General features: G+C 40.7%; 4 protein-coding genes across 7 annotated transcripts; 3 read left to right on the top strand and 1 right to left on the bottom strand.

The window, feature by feature from the left end:
- Positions 1-779: 779 nt before the first annotated feature.
- On the top strand, positions 780-2,099 carry zbtb26 (zinc finger and BTB domain containing 26; the record flags this gene model as incomplete). Its single annotated transcript, XM_084551732.1, has 1 exon — positions 780-2,099. One exon carries the CDS (start codon positions 780-782, stop codon positions 2,097-2,099), a length of 1,320 nt encoding a protein of 439 aa, XP_084407858.1.
- A 1,512-nt stretch (positions 2,100-3,611) lies between these two features.
- p2rx4b (purinergic receptor P2X, ligand-gated ion channel, 4b) lies at positions 3,612-7,200 on the top strand (the record flags this gene model as incomplete). Its single annotated transcript, XM_084551570.1, has 12 exons — positions 3,612-3,754; positions 3,872-4,019; positions 4,131-4,202; positions 5,105-5,177; positions 5,279-5,375; positions 5,978-6,058; positions 6,184-6,325; positions 6,396-6,532; positions 6,610-6,703; positions 6,807-6,872; positions 6,949-7,053; positions 7,168-7,200. The coding sequence occupies 12 exons, from the start codon at positions 3,612-3,614 to the stop codon at positions 7,198-7,200; spliced, it is 1,191 nt and encodes a 396-aa protein (XP_084407696.1).
- Positions 7,201-8,303: 1,103 nt separating this feature from the next.
- Positions 8,304-15,282, top strand: gucd1 (guanylyl cyclase domain containing 1). 2 transcript variants are annotated; one of them, XM_084552017.1, is made up of 6 exons: positions 8,304-8,729; positions 8,816-8,921; positions 9,076-9,241; positions 9,342-9,433; positions 13,836-14,077; positions 15,142-15,282. In XM_084552017.1, the coding sequence occupies exons 1-6, from the start codon at positions 8,723-8,725 to the stop codon at positions 15,231-15,233; spliced, it is 705 nt and encodes a 234-aa protein (XP_084408143.1). In that variant the 5' UTR covers positions 8,304-8,722; the 3' UTR covers positions 15,234-15,282. The 2 variants fall into 2 exon arrangements, with proteins under 2 accessions (XP_084408143.1, XP_084408144.1); XM_084552018.1 differs by having other exon boundaries at positions 8,307-8,729; positions 8,837-8,921.
- Positions 15,268-22,918, bottom strand: upb1 (ureidopropionase, beta). 3 transcript variants are annotated; one of them, XM_084552013.1, is made up of 12 exons: positions 22,624-22,918; positions 21,493-21,621; positions 20,746-20,913; positions 19,816-19,987; positions 19,393-19,480; positions 19,213-19,307; positions 18,977-19,135; positions 18,693-18,862; positions 17,877-17,958; positions 17,735-17,777; positions 17,444-17,598; positions 15,268-17,145 (listed from the first exon to the last, which is right to left on the bottom strand). In XM_084552013.1, exons 3-12 carry the CDS (start codon positions 20,847-20,849, stop codon positions 17,062-17,064), a joined length of 1,152 nt encoding a protein of 383 aa, XP_084408139.1. In that variant the 5' UTR covers positions 20,850-20,913; positions 21,493-21,621; positions 22,624-22,918; the 3' UTR covers positions 15,268-17,061. The 3 variants fall into 3 exon arrangements, with proteins under 3 accessions (XP_084408139.1, XP_084408138.1, XP_084408140.1); XM_084552012.1 differs by lacking the exon at positions 22,624-22,918 and adding an exon at positions 21,967-22,090; XM_084552014.1 differs by lacking the exon at positions 22,624-22,918 and adding an exon at positions 21,705-21,735.
- Positions 22,919-23,679: the final 761 nt, after the last annotated feature.

Below are 23,679 nucleotides of genomic sequence, written 5' to 3'. Positions count from 1 at the left end.
AGCTACGGGGCTAGGCTAACACAAGTGCCAGCACAGGTAACGGTCAACTCGGACAACGGAAACCAATCTGACCGATGGTTATTATTATTCATTAATGTCTTGATTATCAGCAAATCTTGGTATCGCTGTAGACGAGAGATTTTAAATGTATTTCTTTGCCATTTTAACAAAAATTACTCTCTAGTTGACTCATCAGTCAACATTATTTATGTTTTAGCTTACATGATAGTTTAGCAAGAAATGCAGTTACACTAATTTTGTGTTAAAGTCTGTTTGATTTGATGAACGCCGCACTGAAAAGTGGATATTATTATTTAAAAATGTGCTGCAACACTTTGGTATTCAGTAGTTTATTAAGCAGCCCATGTTAAATTGGCATTTTTTTAAATGGAGCTTGGTTCTATGTTCTCATCTATTCATGAGAGCAGCTCTCACCCGTTTTATGCAGATTAAGATGGTAAGATTATCTTTAATTGAAATACACTGCTCAGTCATAACATATATTTATTGTTTGCCATGTACATAAAAAATACACAGACCGGCTGGTTATGATCATTGATTGAAGTGAATAAAGCTGTATTATAATACCTGTCAGGGGGAGCGATATAATAAGCAGTCAATACCCATCAAAAGTCATCCAAAGAAGGCAGGTCAAGGTATAGCCAAAAAAGCTGAAACAAGGGCCACTGGACTTGTAGAGTTTCTTCAGTGGTCTCCTGAGATTTACAAACTCTGTATTTGTCCCACACAGGTGTGCTGCTGCCATCCCCTGATTCACTATGGCTCAGAATCAAGTGATCCTGCAGTTCCGTTTCGCCACATTTGGGGACTCCATGCTGCAGAAGATGAACCTTTTACGACACCAGAGACGCTTCTGTGATGTCACCGTGCGCATCAACCAGCTGGAAGTTCCTGGTCACAAGGTGGTGTTTGCAGCTGGCTCCTCTTTCTTGAGGGACCAGTTCATCCTCCAGCAGGACTCCAGGGAGGTCCAGATCTCCATGATCCAGGAGGCGGAAGTGGGCCGGCAGCTGCTGCTGTCCTGCTACACGGGCCAGCTGGAGTTTCCTGAGCTAGAGCTGGTGCATTACCTGACAGTGGCCAGCTTCCTGCAAATGGGCCACATTGTGGAGCAGTGTACTCAAGCCCTCAGCAAGTTCATCAAACCTCAGGCTCAGCGGCAGCTGGAGGTTGATGTGGCATCGAGAAGGGAGAAGAGGGAGGAGGGTTTATCCTCCCAGGTACAAAGAGAGCAAGAGCAGGTACGGACTGTCCAGCAGCACCAGGAGGAGGAAGAGGAGGAGGAAGATGTGGAGCAGGTTGAGGGGGACAATGATGGTGACGATGATGATGATGATGAAGAAGATGATGATGTGATTATACAGCCTAGGAGCCCTGTCCAGGTTCTGAACAGGCGTCCAAAGCAGGGAATGGTGGATAGTGATATCACCATAGTAAAGGTGGAGTCGGTGTCAGAGGCAGCAGAAAACTCCATCACTGGTCACTTCTCTGGTAGCCCCCCCGCTGAGCTCCACTCCCCTGAGCCCCAGCACTCGCTCATTAATTCCACTGTGGACAGCCGTGGCAGTGAGATGGCGGTTCAGCCTGGCATGGCTGGATACCCGCTGAGCCCCCCTCCTTCGTCCCCTCCCACAGAAAAACACACTGGACACCAGAGGAACTACGACAAACCTCTCCAGTGGTACCACCAGTGTCCCAAGTGCGCCCGTGTCTTCCGCCAGCTGGAGAACTACGCCAACCACCTCAAGATGCACAAGCTGTTCATGTGCCTCCTGTGCGGCAAGACCTTCACACAGAAGGGCAACCTGCACCGACACATGCGAGTCCATGCCGGCATCAAACCCTTCCAGTGTAAAATCTGCGGCAAGACCTTTACCCAAAAGTGCTCATTGTTGGATCACCTAAACCTGCACAGCGGAGATAAACCACACCGCTGTAACTACTGTGAGATGGTGTTCGCTCACAAACCAGTTCTTCGGAAGCACCTCAAACAGATCCACGGGAAGAACAGCTTTGACAATGCAAACGAAGGCAACCTGCATGACGGAGGGCTGGACTTTGATTTTGGACGAATATGAAATCTTAAATTCGGTTTTCCAGGTCTGCACTTCACTGTAGCTTCATATCTGTGGACTATTTGTCATTTTCTACGAAACATTGTATATGTCTTCATATCATACTTGAAAACTCGACACTGAATTATCAAACATTAGGACTGAACATCATTAGTTTTACTGATGAATTACCATGTTATTGTGTATATCATATCCAATTAACAGTATCCATTTGTATATTGTGTATACAATCTGCTGTAGCCTTTCTTTTTTACTTGTGTGAATATACGATCATGGACTTTATAGGTGAAAGAAACTTGAATGAGTCGGTACAAATTATATTCGTATTTGACTGAAGGCAAGCTATGCCTTTTTAACTTTTCGACAGATGGAATGCCAAAGTGTCTATGTGAACTGAAGATGGTCCTTCATATAGACATTATATCTGAGGTACTATTGGACCAAAGTGACATTGTATCTGTCATGTGTTCATGGAAGTCAGTATGTGTCATTAAATTAAAATTAAAATATCAGAATCAGAATCAGAATGCTTTTTTGCGTCATTGCATGTCCACATTCAACGAAAAGACTGACAGCGTGGTGTCATGTTCAACACCGCAAAATATGGATTTGAGTTCAGTCGGCGGTTACAATTCTGAAGAAAGACAACCACAAATGTTCCGGCCACTACTGTCCTCCTCTGTCCTCAGGCTTCAGCCGTTTATCTAAAAAAAATTGACATGTAAATGTGGTGGTGAGGTGTTCCAACAAAGGGTGTCATTGTGATGGCTGCTCCATATTCCCAGAGTATCTTCACACCTGAACAGAAGAGCTGCACTCTTTGCATGTTGGACAGTTTCACCTCCCGGTCATAGACTTTTCACAAAATGAAATCATATATTTGTGCAAGTGCCATTCTTAACATCTAAATTGGGTGTTTATGAGGTTGCACAAGCACACAGCAACAACTCTGTCACCACCATTTCAACCACAAACTCTTCCAGGCCCTGTTAAAGACTCAGGTTAAAGCTTTGGAGACAAGAACTGGGGCATGGTCAAACAACACACATTCATATGACTCCTCTTAAGAAGTATTGCTTTGGCTTACACGCAGTATCATGAATGCACAGAAAATTGCAGATTTCCCCACTGTGGGATGAATAAAGGATTATCCTATCTTAAAATTAACCAACTAATCAGTGGTATACGTAAACTAATCAAATATATGAATAGGAGAATTGAAATTTATTAACAGTTTTAGTGAGTGTTTATGTTGGCTGGAATTTACAATTTTACTGTTACTGCTAGCTTTAACCAGCTGGAGGGAAGTCATTTTGTTTCTCTTATATTTGCACTGAATCATCTCTAACTAGTGGATTTACAGCTAAACTGCAACAGAGAGTATTGTAGGGGTTGTTTAATCGCAGCGTGGTAAATGGGACGTGCCCAAGCAGTGAATATGATTTGAATACAATGATTTGAATAAGGATTCTGTCCACTCGTCATTACTCACTTCCACTGCTGTGTGGTGCAGCGATGAGCAAGGCTGCAGGCTGCTGCGTGAGTTGTCTGCACTATGTGTTTGATTACGAAACCCCCAAAACCCTGGTCATCCCGAACGCACGTGTAGGATGTGTCTTCAGGTTCACCCAGCTCCTGGTGGTGCTGTATGTGGTGGGGTAAGTCAGTGGAGGGATGCTACGCTAGTTTGGGATTTTGTAAAATGTGGGTTTAAAACTAAACTAGTCATGATGTTTAGATTTGACTGCAGTCTTATGATGTTTGACCTGCTCTAGGTATGTGTGTGTGGTGCAGAAGGCCTACCAGGAGACTGACTCCGTCATCAGTACCGTCACCACTAAAGTGAAAGGTTTCGCCTACACCAACACATCTGACATGGACCCTCGTTTCTGGGACGTGGCTGATTATGTTATTCCCCCTCAGGTATTCAGGTTACAGAAAATGAATGAATGAATGAATGAATTTCGTCCTCTTTTCAGTGGCGTTGACTGTTTGACATTCTTGGGATCTGTTTTCTGCTCTTCTGTTGAACAGGGTGATAACTCATTCTTTGTGTTGACGAATATGGTTGTCACCCCCAAACAAACTCAGTCACGTTGTCCTGAGGTAAGTCACCAGTTTACAAGATACGATTACATTCCCGTAATGTGTAAATGAGTGTGTTTTTTGAGTTCCAACATGTCAGTGAATTGCTTTATGTATCTGCTAACTCAGTCAAGATGCAGTTTACATCCAAGTTAGTCCATCCTTGTATGATATATGTATATAGTTAAGATTTTGAAACCAGTAAATATAAGTGTAATTACTTTCTAGTTTTACTTCATGCCTGATTTGTTGAGTATATCAAAATACAAACATAAAACAGAGGCAATTGGACTTGTTTGAACATCTGTGGGTGGTGTCCACCTGAAACTCACATGACTGTTAACAACCAGATACTCATCTCATTTATACATCTTATTATTTGCACATGTACTAATAGTTACTGAGTGTGTTAATAAATGGATTCTAAACATGCGTTCTTACAGTAATTCATAAATAATTCAAGTAGTTATAAACCATTTAGTGGTTGTTGGGAACTATTTTTGTGAGCTCATCTAAAGTGAGGACTATCTGTATCTTGTAAAGCCTTTACAAAGGAGATTTAAAGGCCCAGTTATCTTCTCAGCAGAAGAAAACACAACACAGTGGTACAAAAAAAGAAATATTAATTTCAACTGTGCAATGCAGAAACATCTGCAATCTCATAAAATAAATCCAGAAAACATAACTGTAGCAAAATTATACTAAACCTCTATTTATAAAGGTACATACCATACATTACATAGAGTAATTCCTGCTCAGTCTAACAAATTACACATTGCATTGTTCCTAAATTTCAAAATTTTCAATCTTGTCTGATCATATCTCGTTGTTCAAACATCACCCTGCTCAGGTTAACAATTTCAGTACATATAATTTTTATATGATTGTAAACGTCAACACTGTCATGGCGTTTTTTCCTCTAGCTTCCGAATCCATCAACTACTTGTGTGGATGACTGTGACTGCGTTGTGGGGTACAGTGATCCTCGGGGGAATGGTAGGCCTTCCTCGCTGATATATATAGTATTAATACAGCTGTTGTAAATGATGTGACACCATACAACACAACACCAACATTACTGTCATTTTTCCACTCAGGTATACGGACGGGGCTGTGTGAGAATTATTCCACGACTGTCCGGACCTGTGAAGTGTTCTCATGGTGCCCTCTTGAAATAGACACTAAGCTGCCAGAGTACGTGAAAAAAAAAATGCTCTCAGGATGTTGCTGGGTTATTATAGAGTGTCTAAGAGTGTGTACACAGTTAAACACAAGATCCAATGAGCCATTACAAATGCTTATTTAATGAACAACAAAAAGATGGGTGGTGTTGGGTGCTTAGGATGGACAAGTGATGTTCGGATGATTTTTTTTCTGAACAAAAACATTAAATACACAAAGATACATCAAATATAATCGATGGCAACTGAAACAACAGTATTTTAAATGGGAAATTAAAGGTAAAGCTGACAACTCATGCCCCTTAATGCATCGGTTTTCTTTCTAATCTTCATATTGCTCTTTGCACAGTACAGAAAGATGAAAAGGTCAGCAACTGATACACACCATTAAACCATATAAAACAGATAACACTTGTTTGACTCACAGGTTACAGGTTCTTTGTTCTTTTGATGTCCTCCTCTGTTTTATCATTTTATAACTTACCAGGTGTGGCCAGGTGGCAGGGAGGTGGTGGTCAGCTACTGGCTGACTTATTTGTGATTCAATAGTATGAATGTATGTAATGTTTAAGTATTTATATGTAATTATTGTGTAATATATTCCCTGTCCCACAGACGTGCAATTTTGGCTGCAGCAGAGAACTTCACTGTGTTGATCAAGAACAGCGTAACATACCAGAAGTTCAACTTTCACAGGTCAGCATAGTGTGTCTAGAAAAGGAAGACATATGGGAGAGGTGTAGATGTCTATCAGTCAATACATGGAAAGTACAGTTGATTTTTTGTGCCACTTTATTAAACACGAGTCTTCCTTTCTCCAGAAGAAACATCCTGCCTCACATTAACTCTTCATACCTGAAGAGGTGTGAATTCAACCGTGCAACTGACCCAGACTGCCCCATATTCCGCCTCAAACACATTGTTTCAGAGGCTGGAGAGGACTTTCAAGACATGGCTGTGAAGGTAAATCTAGTAATCTTTGTTTTAGATGTATAATGAGTTTAGTTTTCAATGTTCCTGTGTGTTTTTAAAGGGTGGCATCCTTGGTATTCTTATTGACTGGACCTGTGACCTGGACTTGTGGGCAGGGAAGTGTTACCCAAAGTACAGCTTCCGCAGACTGGACAACAAACTTCCTGTCAATAATGTGGCCCCGGGTTACAACTTCAGGTGAAATTATATTTAACAAACACTTATTAATATTCCATGAAGCAGGGGGAAAATACTGATAAAACTATTGCCTTTAGGTTTGCAAAGTACTACAAGACAGCAGATGGAGAGGAAACCAGAACTTTAATCAAAGCATATGGAATCCGGTTCAGCGTCATTGTATTTGGAACTGTGAGGCATAAATAAAATCTTAAATTGTGTTAACTTCATCACAAATGTGTGTGTCTTTGATTTGAATTAATAGTAGTTTGAGGGTTTTATTTTTATTTTGCAGGCAGGGAAATTTGGAATAGTTCCAACCATAGTGAACTTGGGAGCAGCTTTGTCGTTCCTCAGTTTGGTGAGTAGAAATGTTCAGTCTTTGGATGAAAAGGATGATACACAGAATTTGAGTGTTTCGTATGTTTTCACCTCAGCTGCCTACGGTGGCCGACTGGTTCATGCTAACATGCTCGAGTAAAAGAGACCTGTACAGCAAACACAAAGTCACACATCTCTCTGAGGATGCTGACACAGGATCAGTAAGTCATTTTACACCCTTCACTGCTGGCGGTAATTTGCATTGATGAACATTTTATATTTAGACCAGCCAGTGCTGTACAGTTAATCTACTTTCCCCTTTTTTTATAATACAGATGTCAATGGGCACCAGCTATGGAACCCAGTAGCTTACTCAAGTCAAGATGGGAATAATATTTCTGCAGAGGAACGTGGGAAGCACCTGCCATAACAAAATTTAATCTCTCAATAAAACTGGTTAAATGTTAATAATAAGTGTAAGAAAAGTTACAGTACATGTGCATAGATAATGGTTATTGGTATATGTATGAATATATAATGAGGAATTTCTAAAAATGATCTGCCATATGTTAGCGGAGGAGACTCCCCCACATCTGGCATCATAACTAAACACAAGAAGACTCTCAGAATTGGGTTTTGCAGAGTTGTGCATGGGACTGTGAGAAGTGAATCGTAAACTCAACAGCAAAGTCTAAAATCAGAATTAATGGTCCATCTCTTTAATTTATGTACGTGTAAGGGTATGTGCATAGGCAGAATACAAACACATATCACAACACTGTAATTAAAAAAAAAAGACTGTAGTGTTGTGTTTTTTTTTTTTTGTTTTTTTTTCCTGTTTAATATCTTGTTCTATACTCCATTCCAGTTGGTAGCGGTAGAAGAAGAAGCAACAGCATCAGAAGAAGAAGAAGAAGGCTTTCTTTAGCAAAGAAAGCAGTGGAGAACTAGGATAGATAAATAATTTAAATACTTTTAATGTTTATCCTGTATATATTAGATCTAGATTACAGATTACATCTATCTATCTATCTATCTATCTATCTATATATATATATATATATATATAACAGATTTGGATATGAAGGTACAGTATGTTGTAATATAGATATATAGATGTATAGATATTGTGTACTGTATATAGTGAGATATGAGATATGTAATATTACATAAGTATTAAATATATAATGCTGTATAATATTGTTAGTGCTGCCTCCCAGCACACCACAGCATTGAAGAGGACACTGGCAATGATAGACTGGCAGAAAATGTCCAGCAGCTCAGTGCAGATGTTGAAACAGAATGGGACAGAAGAGGATTTCAGATAAAAGTGCTGTCATAGCAACCTGTTAAAATTAATTTTTGTTAATTATTTTCCGTATTTTCTAGTTACATAGTCACATTTCGTAATAATTTAACTTAGATAAAACATTGTAGTGTTTCGTTTGTTTTTAATATTTTGGTACACATTCCAGTCCGACTGGTGGCGGTATTGAGCCTCCACGAATGTTTGATGACCGCGATTAAAACAAAAGCAGACGAAGAAAAAAATGCTAGCAAACAGCTGAGAACTAGGATAGAAGAGCATTTCAGATAAAAGTGCTGTCATAAAAACTTGCTGAAATTCAGCTTTCTTATTTATATTTCTTATTTCTTTATTTACATAACCACTCTATGTATCGCAGTGGTATATGTTCCGCCTAGCCTCGACGCTAAAGGAGCGGAGCTGCCAAACAGACTAGTAAACACTGTTGTGCCTGGAAGCTAAATTAGCAGTTGTGCTAACTAGTTAGCATCGATGAAGAAACCTTACCTCTCTTTCAGTGTTTCTAAAAAGACTGACCATCTGAGTTAGCTAGCCGTCCCGCTTCAGAGAGAGAATACAACAGAATGACAGGTGAGTGACACGACATGCGAGTTGAGATAACACACTTTTTTTAAAAGGATCCGTTTTAAATAAGTCGGTTTTTAATGTGTAAATAGTAACACAATGGGTTTTCTCAGATGACACCGTCCTGTTGAATGTACCTGTCATTCGGCAGCTGTACCACTGGGACTGTGGGTTAGCCTGCTCCAAGATGGTCCTCAAGTATGTACACTTTTAGCCCTAAAATCATAATTAATAGGCCATTTCTTTACGTTATGTACATTATCTAAGCTCTTAAAACTATAATCGTGACCATATAATACAGTACTTCCTGTTTTATTTAACCTGAGTTCACATTCTCTAACTAATATCACAGGTACCTCCACCCAGTCAGCGAGGAGGAGTTTCAGACTGCTATCTGGGAGTTGAAGATGACGGAGAGCGTGTGGACTATTGACCTGGCCTACCTCATGTGCCATCTAGGAATTAAACACTGCTTTTTCACACAGACTCTGGGTGTAGACAAGGGCTTTAAAAATCAGGTAGTTTTCAGGGTCAAAGCAAACAGTGTGGTTTAAAAATTATTTGTTTCAGCTCTCTGTGTATAATGGTGTCTTTTTTGGTCTTTTATTTTGTTTACAGTCCTTTTATAAGAAGCATTTTGACACAGAAGAAGACAGAGTAAACGATCTCTTCCTTAAAGCAGAGAGTAAAGGTGTGGTGGTGAAAAAATGGTGAGTTTTCTGTTTATTATTACTATTATTATTATTCATATTCACTCGTTGGCATTTGCATAACACTGAATAATCTTAAGCCCTGAAACACCTGTGTTACAGTTGAGGCTGAAAGTTTACAAACACATTGGCTGAAGTCATTAAAACTGATTTTTTAACCACAGATTTCTAAAGGTTTTGCAAGTCGGTTAGGACATCTACTACACAACACGAGTCATTTCTTATGATGACTTCACTCAGAATTCACTTTATCACTATTCCAACTGGTCACAAGTTTACATAAACACAGTTGACTGTCCTTATAAACAACTTGGACAAATCCATGAAATTATAACATTGATTTAGAATTGACAGTTAATTGGAGGTGCGCCTGTTGATGTATTTTAGTGCCTTCAAACCTAGTGCCAAATTGTTTAATATCATGGGAAAATCCAAATAAATTAGCCAAGACCTCAGTTAAAAAACTGGGCCTCCACAAGTCCTGTTCATCCTTAGGAGCAATTTCTAAATGTCTGAAGGTGCCATTCATATGGACAAACAATACTATGCATCATGAGACCACAAAGCCACCATACCGTTGACGATGGAAGCGCATTTTGTCTCCTGGAGATGAACCTACTTTGGTACAAAAAGTACAAATCAATCCCACAATAACTGCAAAGGATCTTGTGAAGACACTGGGGAACTAGGTACAAAAATATTTATATCCACAGTAAAACAAGTCCTACATCAGTAAGGACGAAGCCGCTACTCCGAAACCAGCGTAAAAAAGCAAGATTATGTGGATATATGCTGCCTGGCCAAAAAAAAAGTCACAACCAAAAAAAGAGGTCACACACACTATGTTAGGGAAATTCTTTTATCAAGAATGACAGTCACAGGAATCTCGTTCAAAACTTTGCAGCAAGGAGTCGATATAAGAATAAGAAAACCTTTATTTGTCCCACAATGGGGAAATTGCAGTTTGCAACAGCATGCAGAAATGACAGAGATAGAAAATAGATGATAGACATATTGCACAGACTGGTGTAATAATATTGCACATATTAGGAGCGCTCGCCATGGAGCCTAACAGCAGCAGGAAGGAAAGACCTTCTGTATCTTTCCTTCACACATCGAGGGTGAAGCAGTCTGTCACTGAAGCTGCTCCTCAGCTCCACCAGGCCACCGTGCAGGGGGCGGGACTCATCGTCCAGCATGGAGGACAGTTCCGCCAGAACTCTCCCGTCACCCACCTCCCCCACCGAGTCCAAGGGGCAGCCCAGGACAGAGCTGGACTTCTTGATGATCTTATCCAGCTTCTTCCTTTCCCTCTCTGCGATGCCACTGCTCCAGCAGACCACTCCACGCAGCATGGCCGACGCCACCACAGAGCCTGCAGAGTGCGGCCAGTTCGAACGTCATATATGGCAGCGATCTCACGTTGCCCATGGTGATGGAGGGGAGAACAGCGCTGAGAAGTGAAGCGTCTCTTCTTTTCTCAGTGTTGTTTTCCTGCTCTGCATCCACGGCAGGTCTTACGAAGTATCTCCGTGGGGATCTCATGTCTGTCCCTAGGGAACACCACAGCGCTACGCAGGGCGATCAGCTGTTCCCTCCTGTAAACAATGCGCACGCTGGCCGCTTCTTGCATAGTTATGCCGGCCGGTCTGGATGTTGTTAAAAATATTTGGCTATGGCGAGACTCCCAATAAAAAACAAAACTAAAAAAGTGCATGCTGTCTGAAAAGGTATATACAAAAGTAATCTCCACAAAAAGGGAAGCAAAAAGTGAATTTAATTCGTAAAAAAGAGAGATCGAGTATGAGCTGTACTATAGCAAGTACAGAATCAACTGCCAAAAGCAAGGTTACATTCACTTTTATACAGTAGGTCCTGCCCTAGACACGATTACAGAGAGACAGCCTTGCTAGCGAGACAGCCTTGTTAGAAATCACCTAGTCATAACAAAGGAGCTGTAGACTGGGTGCATCCGTGCCTTATCTGTGGGACCTTTCACCTACTATTTAAAGCAAGATGAGAGCGAATATCTTTTTCAACAGTTTAATCTTGTATTTTTCCAACACTCTAACATTTAATTCGACCACCTTTAGCTTTGATTACAGCACACTTTCGCTGTGACATTTTTTTTTCGATTTGCCTCTGCAATGTCACAAGATTTATTTCCATCCAGTGTTGCATTCATTTTTCACCAAGATCTTGTATTGATGATGGGAGAGTCTGACCACTGCACAAAGCCTTCTCCAGCACATCCCTAAGATTCTCAGTGGGGTTAAGATCTGGACTCTGATTCTGATTCTGATTCTGTGGTGTCCAATCCATGTGTGACAATGATGTCTCATGCTCCCTGAACCACTCTTTCACAATTTGAGCCCGATGAATCCTGCCATTGTCATCTTGGAATATGCCCATACCATCAGGGAAGAAAAAATCCATTGATGGAATAACCTGGTCATTCAGTATATTCAGGTAGTCAGCTGACCTCATTCTTTGGACACATAATGTTGCTGAACTTTCAGCAACTCCAGATCATAGCACTGCCCCCACAGGCTTGTACAGTAGGCACTAGGCATGATGGGTGCATCACTTCATCTGCCTCTCTTCTTACCCTGATGCCCTCATCACTCTGGAACAGGGTAAATCTGGACTCATCAGACCACATGACCTTCTTCCGTTGCTCCAGAGTCCAATCTTTATGCTCCCTAGCAAACTGAAGCCTTTTTTACAGCTTAGCATCACTGATTAGTGGTTTTCTTAAGGCTACACAGCTGTTCAGTCCCAATCCCTTGAGTTCCCTTCACATTGTACGTGTTTAAATGCTCTTACTTTCACTGTTAAACATAGCCCTGAGTTCTACTGTTGTTTTTCTTCAATTTGATTTCACCAAACGTACACCAACACCAAATGATTTCCACATGGAAGACGATGGTTCCTCACTATCCTTCCAGTTTTAATATAGCGTTGGACAGTTCTTAACCCATTTTTAGTAGTTTCTTCAATCTCCTTAGATGTTTTCTCTGCTTGATGCACGCCAATGATTTGACCCCTCTCAAACAGAGTAACATCTTTTCCACAACCACGGGATGTGTTTTTCGACATGGTTGTTTAAGAAATGAGAAGCTACTCATTGCGTCAGTTGGAGTTAAATAACTTGTTGCCAGCTGAAAGATTATTGCTCATGCAGTAATTACCAATAGGAGGCCTAGTACCTATTTGCATAGTTAAATTCCAGGTGGCAACTTTTTTTTGGCCAGGCAGTATATTAACCCATTCTGACCGGATCACGCATCTGTGCGTGTTTACCTTTAAGACTGGATCACGCATCTATGCGTAGTTACCATTAAAGCCGGCAAACGCGTCTGTGTCATTTTGAGCGTTGTCGTCTTTTTCGAGGCACATGGCCAATTATATGCACTGTGATTGGCTGAAATATTCTTGGGTGAGTGACAGAGATGCTTAGGTTTTTTTTTTAAAACTCATGTGACTAATAAAACGCTTTGTGATTGGTCGAAATAAGCCTACACGTGGAGTATGTTTTGATCGAAAATTTTAAACACCGTGCTAGCGATCCGTCATGGCTGACTCAAGTGAAGGAAGTGATATTGACGAAGTAATTGAAAAAATAGATATTTACTTATTTTCAAAATTTTCAAAAGTTTTGGAGTTTATTGATTTTTAAAAAAAATGCATTTGAAGATTATGCCCTAGCAAGTCAGTCAAGTTGAAAGCCAAAGAAGTAAGCTGTCAAATGCTTTTTATCTCATGTTTTATCTGCTACAGAGCCTGAGAAATTAAGGTTTAAGCGTTGACATATTCTGAAAAACCTCAGGTTTTGAGAGGGGGTTTACAGAAGAGTGTTTAGGCCTGAATGGGTTAAAGCAACAACTCAAGACAATAACCAGGAAGTTTAAGCTTGGTGGCAAATGGGTCTTCCAAATGGACCGGGACCCCAAGCATACTACTGAAGTTGTGGCAAAATGGCTTATGGACAACAACGTGGAGGTATTGAAGCTGTCATCCCAAAGTCCTGACCTGAATCCAATAAAAAATTTGGAACAAACCTAACTCATTTCTGTCAGGAGGAATGGGATAAAACTGCAGAGTTTTGTGAGAAGCTTGTGGAATGCTACAATTTGCAACAGTTTTAAGGCAATAATACCAAATACTGAGTGTATTTAAACTTCTGACCCATTGGGAATAAAATGAAAGAAACAAAAGTTTAAATAAATCTTTCTCACTACTTTTATTCTGACATTTCACATTCTTAAAATAAAGTTGTGACATTAATTAACCTAACACATGGAATGTTTACTATGATTAAACGTCAGTAATTGTGAAAACTTAGTTTAAATGTATTTGGCTATGGTTTATGTGAACTTTATCTAACTGTATCTTCTGCCAGTTCTGTGACAGTTCAGGAAATCCAGTCTCACCTGGAGCAGGGCCACGTTGCCATCGTGCTGGTCAATGCAGTGGTCTTGACATGCGAACTGTGTTCCTCGCCCGTCAAATACTGCTGCTTCCTCCCTGTGGGCCAGAAGTGTTTCTGCAGGAAGCCTGAATACCAGGGTCACTTTGTGGTTGTATGCGGCTTCAACAGGACATCTGGCAGCATCTTCTACAACAACCCTGCATATTCTGACCGTGAGTAATCCTATATGTCCAAACCACGAGCAGAAGGTTACATTATCAGGGGTTTAATATCAAAGATGCTCATGCTGTGTTAAATCAGGTGTTGGATGTCCCGAGTAGGGCTGAAACTATGTGGTGTAATCATTTGGTTGACCGGCATCTTTAATTGCTGGCAAAAACGTCAAACATTTGTCAGATTATTAAAAGATTTGACTTGGGCTCATCAAGTGTTTGTATAAATATGATAAAAATGAAGACATCACCGTTAGGCTCTGACGACTTGGAAGAGATTTTACATTGTCGAGATGTTTTTAAAACTGAAAAGGCTCTGATGATGATTTTTGTCAGCAGTAAGGACTGTTTAGTTGTTACAAACTATTATTTATTAGAAACTTTCAAAACAAGTTTGTCAAAAAGCAAATGATTAACAGGTGTTTAGCTGGTATCATTATTGACAGGAATGCAACTCGGTTAGCAAGTATATCTGAGACTGATGGGCATGCCATGAGGTAAACATCAAAGTACGGGACCGATTCAAATGTTGACTAGAGGCCGTACAAAGTTGGGTGTATGTACAACATCAGACTCTGCTTCCTCCATCCTTGTGATAAATATTTACACCCAGTATGTGATCTAAAACTACCACTAGTTGCAGCTACACCTGCTGTAGAAGATCTCATTACTCTTTCCTGTGCTATTTTATCAACATCTTATTTTAATGAAAACTGGCCAGGTCTTGACACTTTACACATGACTGGCTAGATGTAAGATTTATTGTCATGGGTGTATAGCTGGTTCAACCGGTCCCAGATGTTAATGCTAGATGAGAAGTTAAGGAAGTGATTCACATTAATCCCAAACGAGACATGAGCTTCTGTTTTAAATTTGATGGCAGTCCATTCAACAAACTCCTAAAGGACAACCTCATGGAGGTGCTAGAAAAAAAGTCGGACAAAGTCAATAGGCTTCACCGTATGAGGACCGTTATGCCAATAGCATGGCAGTGCATGACCTCTGACTTTTAATACTGTATGTGTTCAGTTGTAATCTGACAGGTGTTTGTGTTTGCTATTCAGGTGTGTGCTGCACCAGCGTCAATAACTTTGAAGAGGCCCGGCGGAGCTACGGGACAGACGAGGACATTCTGTTTGTCTTTAAGGAGAGCTGATGGACGCTGATTATGGAACTAGATTTTGTTCTTATAGTAACATCATTATGCTGCAGGTCCCCAGTGTAGTGACATCTCCTTTTGTCTGCTGTCACAGATCCACCGGGTGATTTCTCTCTGGTGCTAAAAAGCCAGACCACACACGCATATATATATATATATAGATATACGGATATATTCTAATACGTCTCAGCTTGTCGGGAAGATTCAGCAAAATAAGATGGATTTTTTAAAGCAGATTGTTCACATGAATTTGATCGTCTTTGTAGACTTTTAACATCATTATCTACGCTTGGATCTGTCTGAGCTCAGGAGTTCACACTTTGTGAACAGAGGATGAAAATGTGGAAAACCTGACCTGGAACAGGAATTACCAGGAAACAGTAGTGCACACAGTTCAGGACTGATGGTGACGACATGCATTATGTTCATTTTATTTGTGGAGTTTGGCGTTGGTGTGATGCTGCTCGTGTGTAACCCCCAGCCCCACCTCTACTTGCCTTTTAAAGCTCCTTCTGGCTCACTTTTTATTCAGATGATTTATCAACAGGGAATATAGGAAGCAGTTGAGTTTTGAGAGTCTCAGGTAATTAAAGCTCTGATGTGTGGCGTGCTCAGCAAAGGATCAATGCAATATTCTGCTCCGGCTGAAGAACTTTACACAAAGAAACATGTATCCAACGGTTTCATTCACCTCACTGGGGAAAGTGTAAAAAAAAAAAAAACAGCTCAGCAGCTCGTAGTCTGGGGTGTTGTGGAAACATGTTAGTGAGTGATGAGTGATTGAAAGCAATGAATACAAGGTAATTTTTCTCATTGTCACTTTTATTTGATTTTTAAAAGTCGGTATTATGTATATGTTTTTTGCACTACACGTTTCATACCAGGCATATGTTATTTAAATAAAAATACTTTACAAGAGCTGTGAAGTCATATCCCCCTGGTTGAGCTTTTTGATGAGAATAAACGGCACGTTATAAACTGCAACCTTTATTTTTTAATCAAACTAAATTGCAATTCTTATATGTGCTCAGTCCTTAATTATCTTTATTTTAAATGAGTATTGTTTGATTTACTTGCTCCTTCAACATCATTATATACCGACATGACTGAAGAAGGAATAAAATCACATCTGGATGCTGTCTTACTCCTATATGGTATCTGGACCATGATCATCTCCCATCTTGCTAAATTATTTCCTCAGATGACCTTTTTTATTCACTGTGAAAGAAGCTATTAACATGTGCTTTATATCAAAAGTTAGTCTCCTTTACAGTAGATTATGAACGTGTGTTTGTGATATAGTTTTATATAAGAGCCTAGATGCTATTTTCTAAATTGACAATTATATCAAAACCTTTGTATTTTTCCATTTCCTATTCCTTTAAAATTTCTGAATGTATGCAGATAACAGTAAACAAACAAAATTTGGACTTTTACTGATGAATATCCATAAGAAATAAACTTTGTCAATACATGCAACTGGTAAATTTATCATAGACATTGCAGTGAAACTCATTACATGTAACTTAAGTATATTGTGCTACTGTCAGTGGTTTCTGGGTGTAGTGTTGTCCCTTTCTTGTCATTCATTTGGTTTTTGCTCTGTGAAGAACCAACCCACTGCACAGATCTGAAATTCAGGCTCATCGAATTATGAAATCAATTCATGTATGGTATCTGCATGAAGAAGATGGTTTGAATTTAGTTTTATAAAATTAAGTGCAGACCGAATCAAACTCCAATGTGAAACACAAAATAACAAAATTTACTGTGTTTCATGCTTAAATGGGCCACAATACAGTAAACTGTATATGTGGAATAAGCTCTACTCCTTCACTATTTTGGGTTTGAAGTCATGCCTAACAGCCTGGGTGAGCTCCTCTGCATACTCGGCGTACCGCCCGGTCATCTGTATAGAAAGGTGCAGATATCAAGTCATACTGGCAGCATATAAATAATAATAAAAATACTACTAATTAACACACAGCCTTCAAGATGAGTAGTAGTCCCACTGCGCTTGTCGCCTTCACCGCTATAATTTGTTATGGCCTAATTCTAGGCCCAGAATACATTTATAAAATACATAAAATAATGATTGTCAAATTGTGAGATTGTAAATAAAATCAGATCTGACATAGTCAAAATTAAATAGTGCCCATTCTGATGATCAAAATACAAAACTCAGAGTAATGCTTTCTTGAATTTACCTTGAAACTCCATTTGTCGCTGATTTGTCTGTTCAGGTTGAGATCCATTTCAACCACTAACAGACCGTCACGAGTCCTGGAGAGCCCCGGGGTGCGGCTGCCGTCAGGAGCAGCCACATAACTGGACCCGTAGAAATGTCCGAAGTCGTGGTGAGCTGCAAAACGCAGGAGAGCTGTCTGTAACTGGTACTCTGATGACACATGTCAGTTATGTGTACAGCTTACTACTCATGGATTCCTACATTCCTAATGATGATGAACTCCTGAATTTAGGGACAATTTTTTTTTTACCTTTTTTTCCATCACCAGATGTGAATTCACTTTTGAAATGCTCCTGCATCAAACACAAGAACGCAAAATAGATGAATTTTTTACTTGATTTCACGCGTAATTATCTACGAGTATGAGTGCAGACAGACTGCAGAGGGCTTACCGTCCCAACACGGTTGATGGCACAAGTAAAACAGTGGTTAGCTATAGCGGCATTCCTGGCCTCTATGGGCCACATGGGCTCACTGTAGAGAGAGAAGATTATTAATGATGATCCGTGTAAACAATAGCAAATAAGGCCATAAGGATTAAGAGGACATCGGAACTACATCTCTGCCTTTTACAGATAATATTGTTCTGTTAACTTCATCAAACTTTGACCTTCAGTACACACTGTGACGGTTTGCAGCCGAGTGTGAAGTGGTCAGAGACAGCATCACCAAATCTGACAATATTGGGCTCTGCTGGAAAAGTGTGGATTGTTTCTGCCCCAAGTGACAGAGTTCAAGTATCTTTTAGAGGTCTGGTGCAACGGCTGTATTGAAGTGTGAACATGGTCCAGTGGGAGCTGAGCCACAAGGCAAGCTGGGAGGAGAAAACACCAGAGCAGACCCAGAATTTGCTGGGAGTACCTCAGGAGCGAATCTGTTGCTTAGCCTGTTCCCCAACACAACCTAACCTTGGATAAGTGGACCAGAAAGAAAAAGGGATAAGGCCTCTAGTGAGTCCACCAAAGCCCCAGGCTTTGTTCATTTAATCAGTCTGACTGACATTTTCGTTTCTGAATATGTGAATGTGCACTATTACACTCGGACATCATGAGGACAATGGCTTTAAAGTACTCTGATGCTTAATTGCCCAGACACTGCTTAAACAAGGTCCCTGAATGCTGTACACACTGAACAAACATGGACGCTCCTTGGCCTATCCAGCAGGTACATCCAGCCATTCCAGAGATAATAATGACTCCGTCCTTTACCTGAGAGCTCCAACAGTAGCCGAAGGGTTGAAGATGATCTCAGCTCCGTTCATACTGTACATGAACCAGTTGAGTGGATGATGGCGCCCGTAGCAGATGTTCACAGCAATCTTCCCAAACTGTGTCTGGAACACTGTGTGGCCGCAGTCGCCCTCCATATAATATGTAGACTGAATATATAATTTTTTTTTAAAAAAATTCAAAAAATCTGTTTGTTTTTTTTGTTTTGTTCTGTGTTTTTTTTTTTTTTTTAAATTCTACACAGCTGGATCTCACCAACAAACCTCATTAAAGTCTCCGATCCTAGGAATATGGTTCTTCCTGCTCTTTCCCAAAACGTTTCCAGAGTTGGAGATCACCACCGCTGTGTTCCACAGAGTGTTGTGCAGCTCCTCTCTTTCCAGAATTGGGGAAACAACTACCATGTTGTATTTCCTGGCCAGCTAATAACACACGACAGAATGATTAAGCTTGCAATAAATCATAACAAGTGCACTGTGGCAAAGAGCCATAAAATCACCTCTTGGCAGAATCGTGTGGTGTTTCCTTCTTCAGCAGACTCTGCAAACTCCGTCCATGGTTCTTTCTCGCGGGTGCAGAAAGCAAAGGGCATGGCTATGAAGAGAATAACTTGAGTCAGTTTCTTTCACTTCCTATTCTGCAATGTGTTAGATTTAGGATTCTTGTAAAGTCAACTCACTCCAGGTCTCCTGAAAACAGATGATGTTGACACCACACATGGCTGCGACCTCGACCATTTCACCAATTCGGTTATGTATGGCATTGATCTGTGAAAGGAGTGCAATGAGAAAGTGTTTATACTAGTCTGTTCAGACACGTGGGGGGAATATTAATTGTACTTTTTAATTTTGATATAAGTATAACTATAGTATATCCTGTACACTATATTTGTAATCTATAATCATCTGTACTTTTTTATATTTTTATACTAATATTTTACATAAACACATATGATAAGCTTATAAAACACAATTTCTTGTTAAGTATTAAATCAGCCGTTTTGGATTGTGCTTTTGGTCATTTCAAATGCCTAGAGGTGTGTGTTTCTACTCTACTCATTCTGTACTACTGAAGGTTTGTGTGCAGGTGTATAAATCCTAACCTGGTCCAGGATGGGAGCATCAGTTGGAAGAACAATGCGGTTCTGAATGAGTCCCACCCGGATCCTTCTGGGCGGCCTAATTTGTTCTTGTAACGCATCAAACCTGTATCCTTTCAGCTCAAAGTCCCGTTCAGAGGCAGCTTCCACGGCACATGCCGGTAGGTCCAACTTTCTGCAAGAGAGAGAGTGACTCCTCATGAGCACTGAACAGAGTGTTTTGTTTTTTTTGTGTGTGCCTTTCAGGCCTTTGCTTTAAGGAACAAGTGAGAGGAGAACAAAGACCTCAGTCAACGCTATGTGTCAGGCCAAAAGCCAACCTATGTAGTCTGTGAACCATGAAAGACATTTTGAACCAACAGAACTCTTTCTAGAGTTGGGCATGAACTGAGTAACCAAGCAAGAGGGTGGTCAAGTGGTCAGTCCCTTGTCATGGAGCAGCAGAAGTCTTGTGTCTTGTGCAAAGATAGGAGAACCTGCTGGAAGGAAGACCACCTCAGCAACGCTCTCTGGGTATGCCACGTTGCCATGCCTGAGATAATGGGACAAACTGACCATATCCAGGTGTCCAAAGACCCAAGACTAAAAGTTGTAACTACTGTCAAAGGAGCTTCACCAAAGTACTATCATTTCTGATTATGTGTGACTAAAGTGAAAGGGTCAGATTACTTCCCGAGTCCTCTGCACAACTGTGAGATGTTTACCAAACCAAGAACATCATGTGCTGAAGGATGTTTTCAGATTTCTGAGCATGCCTTTCTTTGGTGAAAACTTTGTACCCCGCAGCTCCGACTGACCTGACCAAAGTCCACTCAGCAGAATAATGATTCACCAGGAACAAATTCAACAGAGAAAGCAACACAGAAAGAGAGATCAACACCACTTGCAAGTTTTGGATCAGTTAGATAATGTGACATAAAGGTGACAACTCACTTTGTTTCCTTCCCGAATAAAATGCGCTTCACCTCCGCCAGCTCAGCCTCCGGAAGGTGTGACTCCAGAGATTTCTCCAGCGATTCAAACTCACACGCGGACATTTCTGCGGTTTCCTCCTGTGGTTTCCTCCTGTCTTCAGCTCAGGTTCACCAGTTGACTGTCTGTCTGCAGGGTTAGGGTTAGGGTTTCACTTCTTATATAATCTTCAAGGCTTTCGACAGAGGAGCTGCTGTTTACGGAAGTTGATCATTAATGGATCAGAGTGCCAGTCAGTCGGAGTTAGTGCAGCTTCATTCATGAAATGATGCAAACAACTGTTACCAGAGGCGTAACAAGAAACTGATGAATGTATTGCAATTATAAGTAATTTGATGCCAAATTGCACGTGCCACTTTTTTTAACTTTGCAAGAAATTTTTAAACATTTTACTACACTTGTCTACACAATTGTTTTAAATTGCAATGTTATATTAAATCAAAATTAAGAAATATTGGCATGATTTTTTTCTTTAACAATCATTCTCGTGTGAAATTAGGTTTAATATAATTTGTTTTCTGTTACTGTCGGCTTTGCAAACTTTTTCAATTCTATCCTGCACTTTTCATGCTACTGTATCAACATTTATTCATTTTTTAGCTATATAGGCTAAGTAAGCTGTTGAAATATTTCACCTTACCATCCTAGTTTTCACCAATTTGTTTTTTATTTTCACTACTTTTTGCTACTTAGTTTGTTTGGACCTACCTCTCCTCCCCCTTTGTGTTCAGGCACTCCTGCTCTCTCTCTGTTGAGACAGGCGTGGAGAAGCCAGGACAGCGCCTCACCAGCTGAACAGCATCACAATCTTCTAGTCAGCTACAAGCGGGGGGCACTCTGTCGGGAAAGTCAAACCAAACAATTGTTTGGGCCGCTCAGATGGCAGCTTTTTGGCACATTTTACAACAACAGCTTCATACCTATGAAAGTCCAACTACAATACTCTACAACCCTCCCTATGGTACCCCTTCTATATTTTCCCAAATTAGTTTGGACTGGGGGTATAGCACAGATACATCTTTGCCTAGGGTCCCTCAATACCGGGAATCACCATTGGCTGCAATCCCCACACTGGCCGAACTTAGACTCTAACCAAGTGGTTAGTTCTAGTTCCAGATGTTGTCTTGTTTTCTCCATTTCCTGTTTATCCAAAAAGGGCGATTTCCTGTTCTGTCGGAATACCTTTACTTGGATTCCTCAGCTCCCACCTCCTATGAGCCCCTCTCAGCCTGGCTTCCCTCAGTTCCTCTCAGTTTCTGCCCTGTTAAAATCAGCCATCAGCCGAATCCTCCATTTTAACTTCTCAACCAGCCCTCAGCCCTCAGCCCTCCTGCCCCTTTAAGTAAATAAACTAAGTGAGCCAGTTACTCTGCCTCCTGCCCATGGGTTCGCCTGCCTTAAAATGTGACACAACAATTCCTCGAATACTTTTTAAAATATATATATATTATTAATTTTTAATCTTTTACGCATTTTTTTATGGTTTCTGCGAAAACAAGGCAGGATATCACGGGAGAGAGAGGGTACGACATGCATTAAATGGTGCAGGCCAGAAATCAAAGCTGAACCAGTGGAACGAGGCAGCGTTGCCAACTTGGCGACTTTCTCGCAGGGACTTTCAAATCCTCTTGGCGACTTTTTTTTTTTTTTAGTCAAAAGCGACTAGCGACAAATTAAGTGACTTTTTCTGGTTTTATTGGAGACTTTTCTGGTGTCTTGGAGACTGACGTAAAAGCACATATCGGTTTTCAGTTACTGTCCTCAACAAGCAGCGGGTGCTCCCGTGAGCCCCTCCACCCCGTCCCAAACATTGACTGTATATACTCCCAAAGCACTCACAGGCGGTCAGTCTCACAGGAGCCCCGCGCAGCAGCAGAGAGAAGAGACCAGGAGAGACCCCATCACTCCGCGTCAAGACTCCAAATGAATGGCGCATGCGCAAAACTGCCGCTGATCCCGCCCTGATTTACAGAGCGGGATGTAAATGTAAATGTTTTTTCGCTGCCACACTAAAATAAATAATAAAATTCCTCCCACTGTCCAAAGACATGCTGCTAGGTTCATTAGTGATTCTAAATTGGCTGTAGGTGTGCATATGAGTGTGAATGGTTGTCTGTCTCTATGTGTTAGCCCTGTGATAGACTGGAGACCCTCCACAGGCGGTCACAGAAAATGAATGAATGAATGACTTGAGTACTTATCAGCTGTGCAACACATGTAACATCCTAATGTTCCCAAAATGTTTAAGCCAATTCACATCTTAAGTCTTAAGAGTTTCTGGCCATTGAGGGGTTGTTAGAGAACCACTAATTGTTAAGGTGAGTATAGAGTGAGTATTGAGTTGTTAACAGACCCTACTCATGTCAGTTTCAGGTGTGCACCACCAACAGATGTTCCTAACAAATATCTAAACTCTCCACCAGTCATTTAGAACTGACGAAGTTACTTGGATGAAACATGTGCGAGAAAACTTCAAATGAATTTGGTTTTAGCTTTGCTTTTGGATCTACATTTACCTGCATGATTGTGAATCTCGGCTGTGACAGACATCATTGCTTATTTCTGTCTCTTGTAACTGGTCATAAACTGCATTCAGTTGAAAAACAGGTCAACTCAATTTGTACTTACACTTTCTAATGCGGGTGTTTTATTTCAGATTGTTTGAGCTGATCACCGCTACTGCAGTAGAAACACATGAGGAATTAGGGAATAATTGTTTTACAACTGTTTTTGCACCAATTCTGTCTTTATCTCTGGAGCACAGCCGCAATCAGGGGGCACTGGGAAGTAGTGGATCAATATAAGTACCTGGGAGTCCACATGAACAGAAGACTGGACTGGAGGGACAACAGTGATGCTGTGTACAAGAAGGGACTGAGTAGACTCTACTTCCTA

The sequence above is a fragment of the Chelon labrosus genome (genome assembly GCF_963514085.1).
Source record: "Chelon labrosus genome assembly, chromosome: 9".
In the NCBI taxonomy this organism is placed as follows: Eukaryota; Metazoa; Chordata; class Actinopteri; order Mugiliformes; family Mugilidae; genus Chelon; species Chelon labrosus.
This window is presented reverse-complemented; position numbering and strand designations above follow the sequence as displayed.

Excerpts from the sequence above, each read along its gene's own strand:
- gucd1 (XM_084552017.1), top strand. Across the intron at positions 9,242-9,341 it reads ACAAGGGCTTTAAAAATCAG|TCCTTTTATAAGAAGCATTT; the intron begins GTAGTTTTCAGG and ends TTTTGTTTACAG. Across the intron at positions 14,078-15,141 it reads CAACCCTGCATATTCTGACC|GTGTGTGCTGCACCAGCGTC; the intron begins GTGAGTAATCCT and ends TTTGCTATTCAG.
- upb1 (XM_084552013.1), bottom strand. The coding sequence starts at position 20,849 with ATGTCCGCGTGTGAGTTTGAATCGCTGGAGAAATCTCTGGAGTCACAC. Across the intron at positions 17,778-17,876 it reads CCATCAACCGTGTTGGGACG|GAGCATTTCAAAAGTGAATT; the intron begins GTAAGCCCTCTG and ends TGTTTGATGCAG. Across the intron at positions 17,599-17,734 it reads ATCTGGTGATGGAAAAAAAG|CTCACCACGACTTCGGACAT; the intron begins GTAAAAAAAAAA and ends TGCGTTTTGCAG.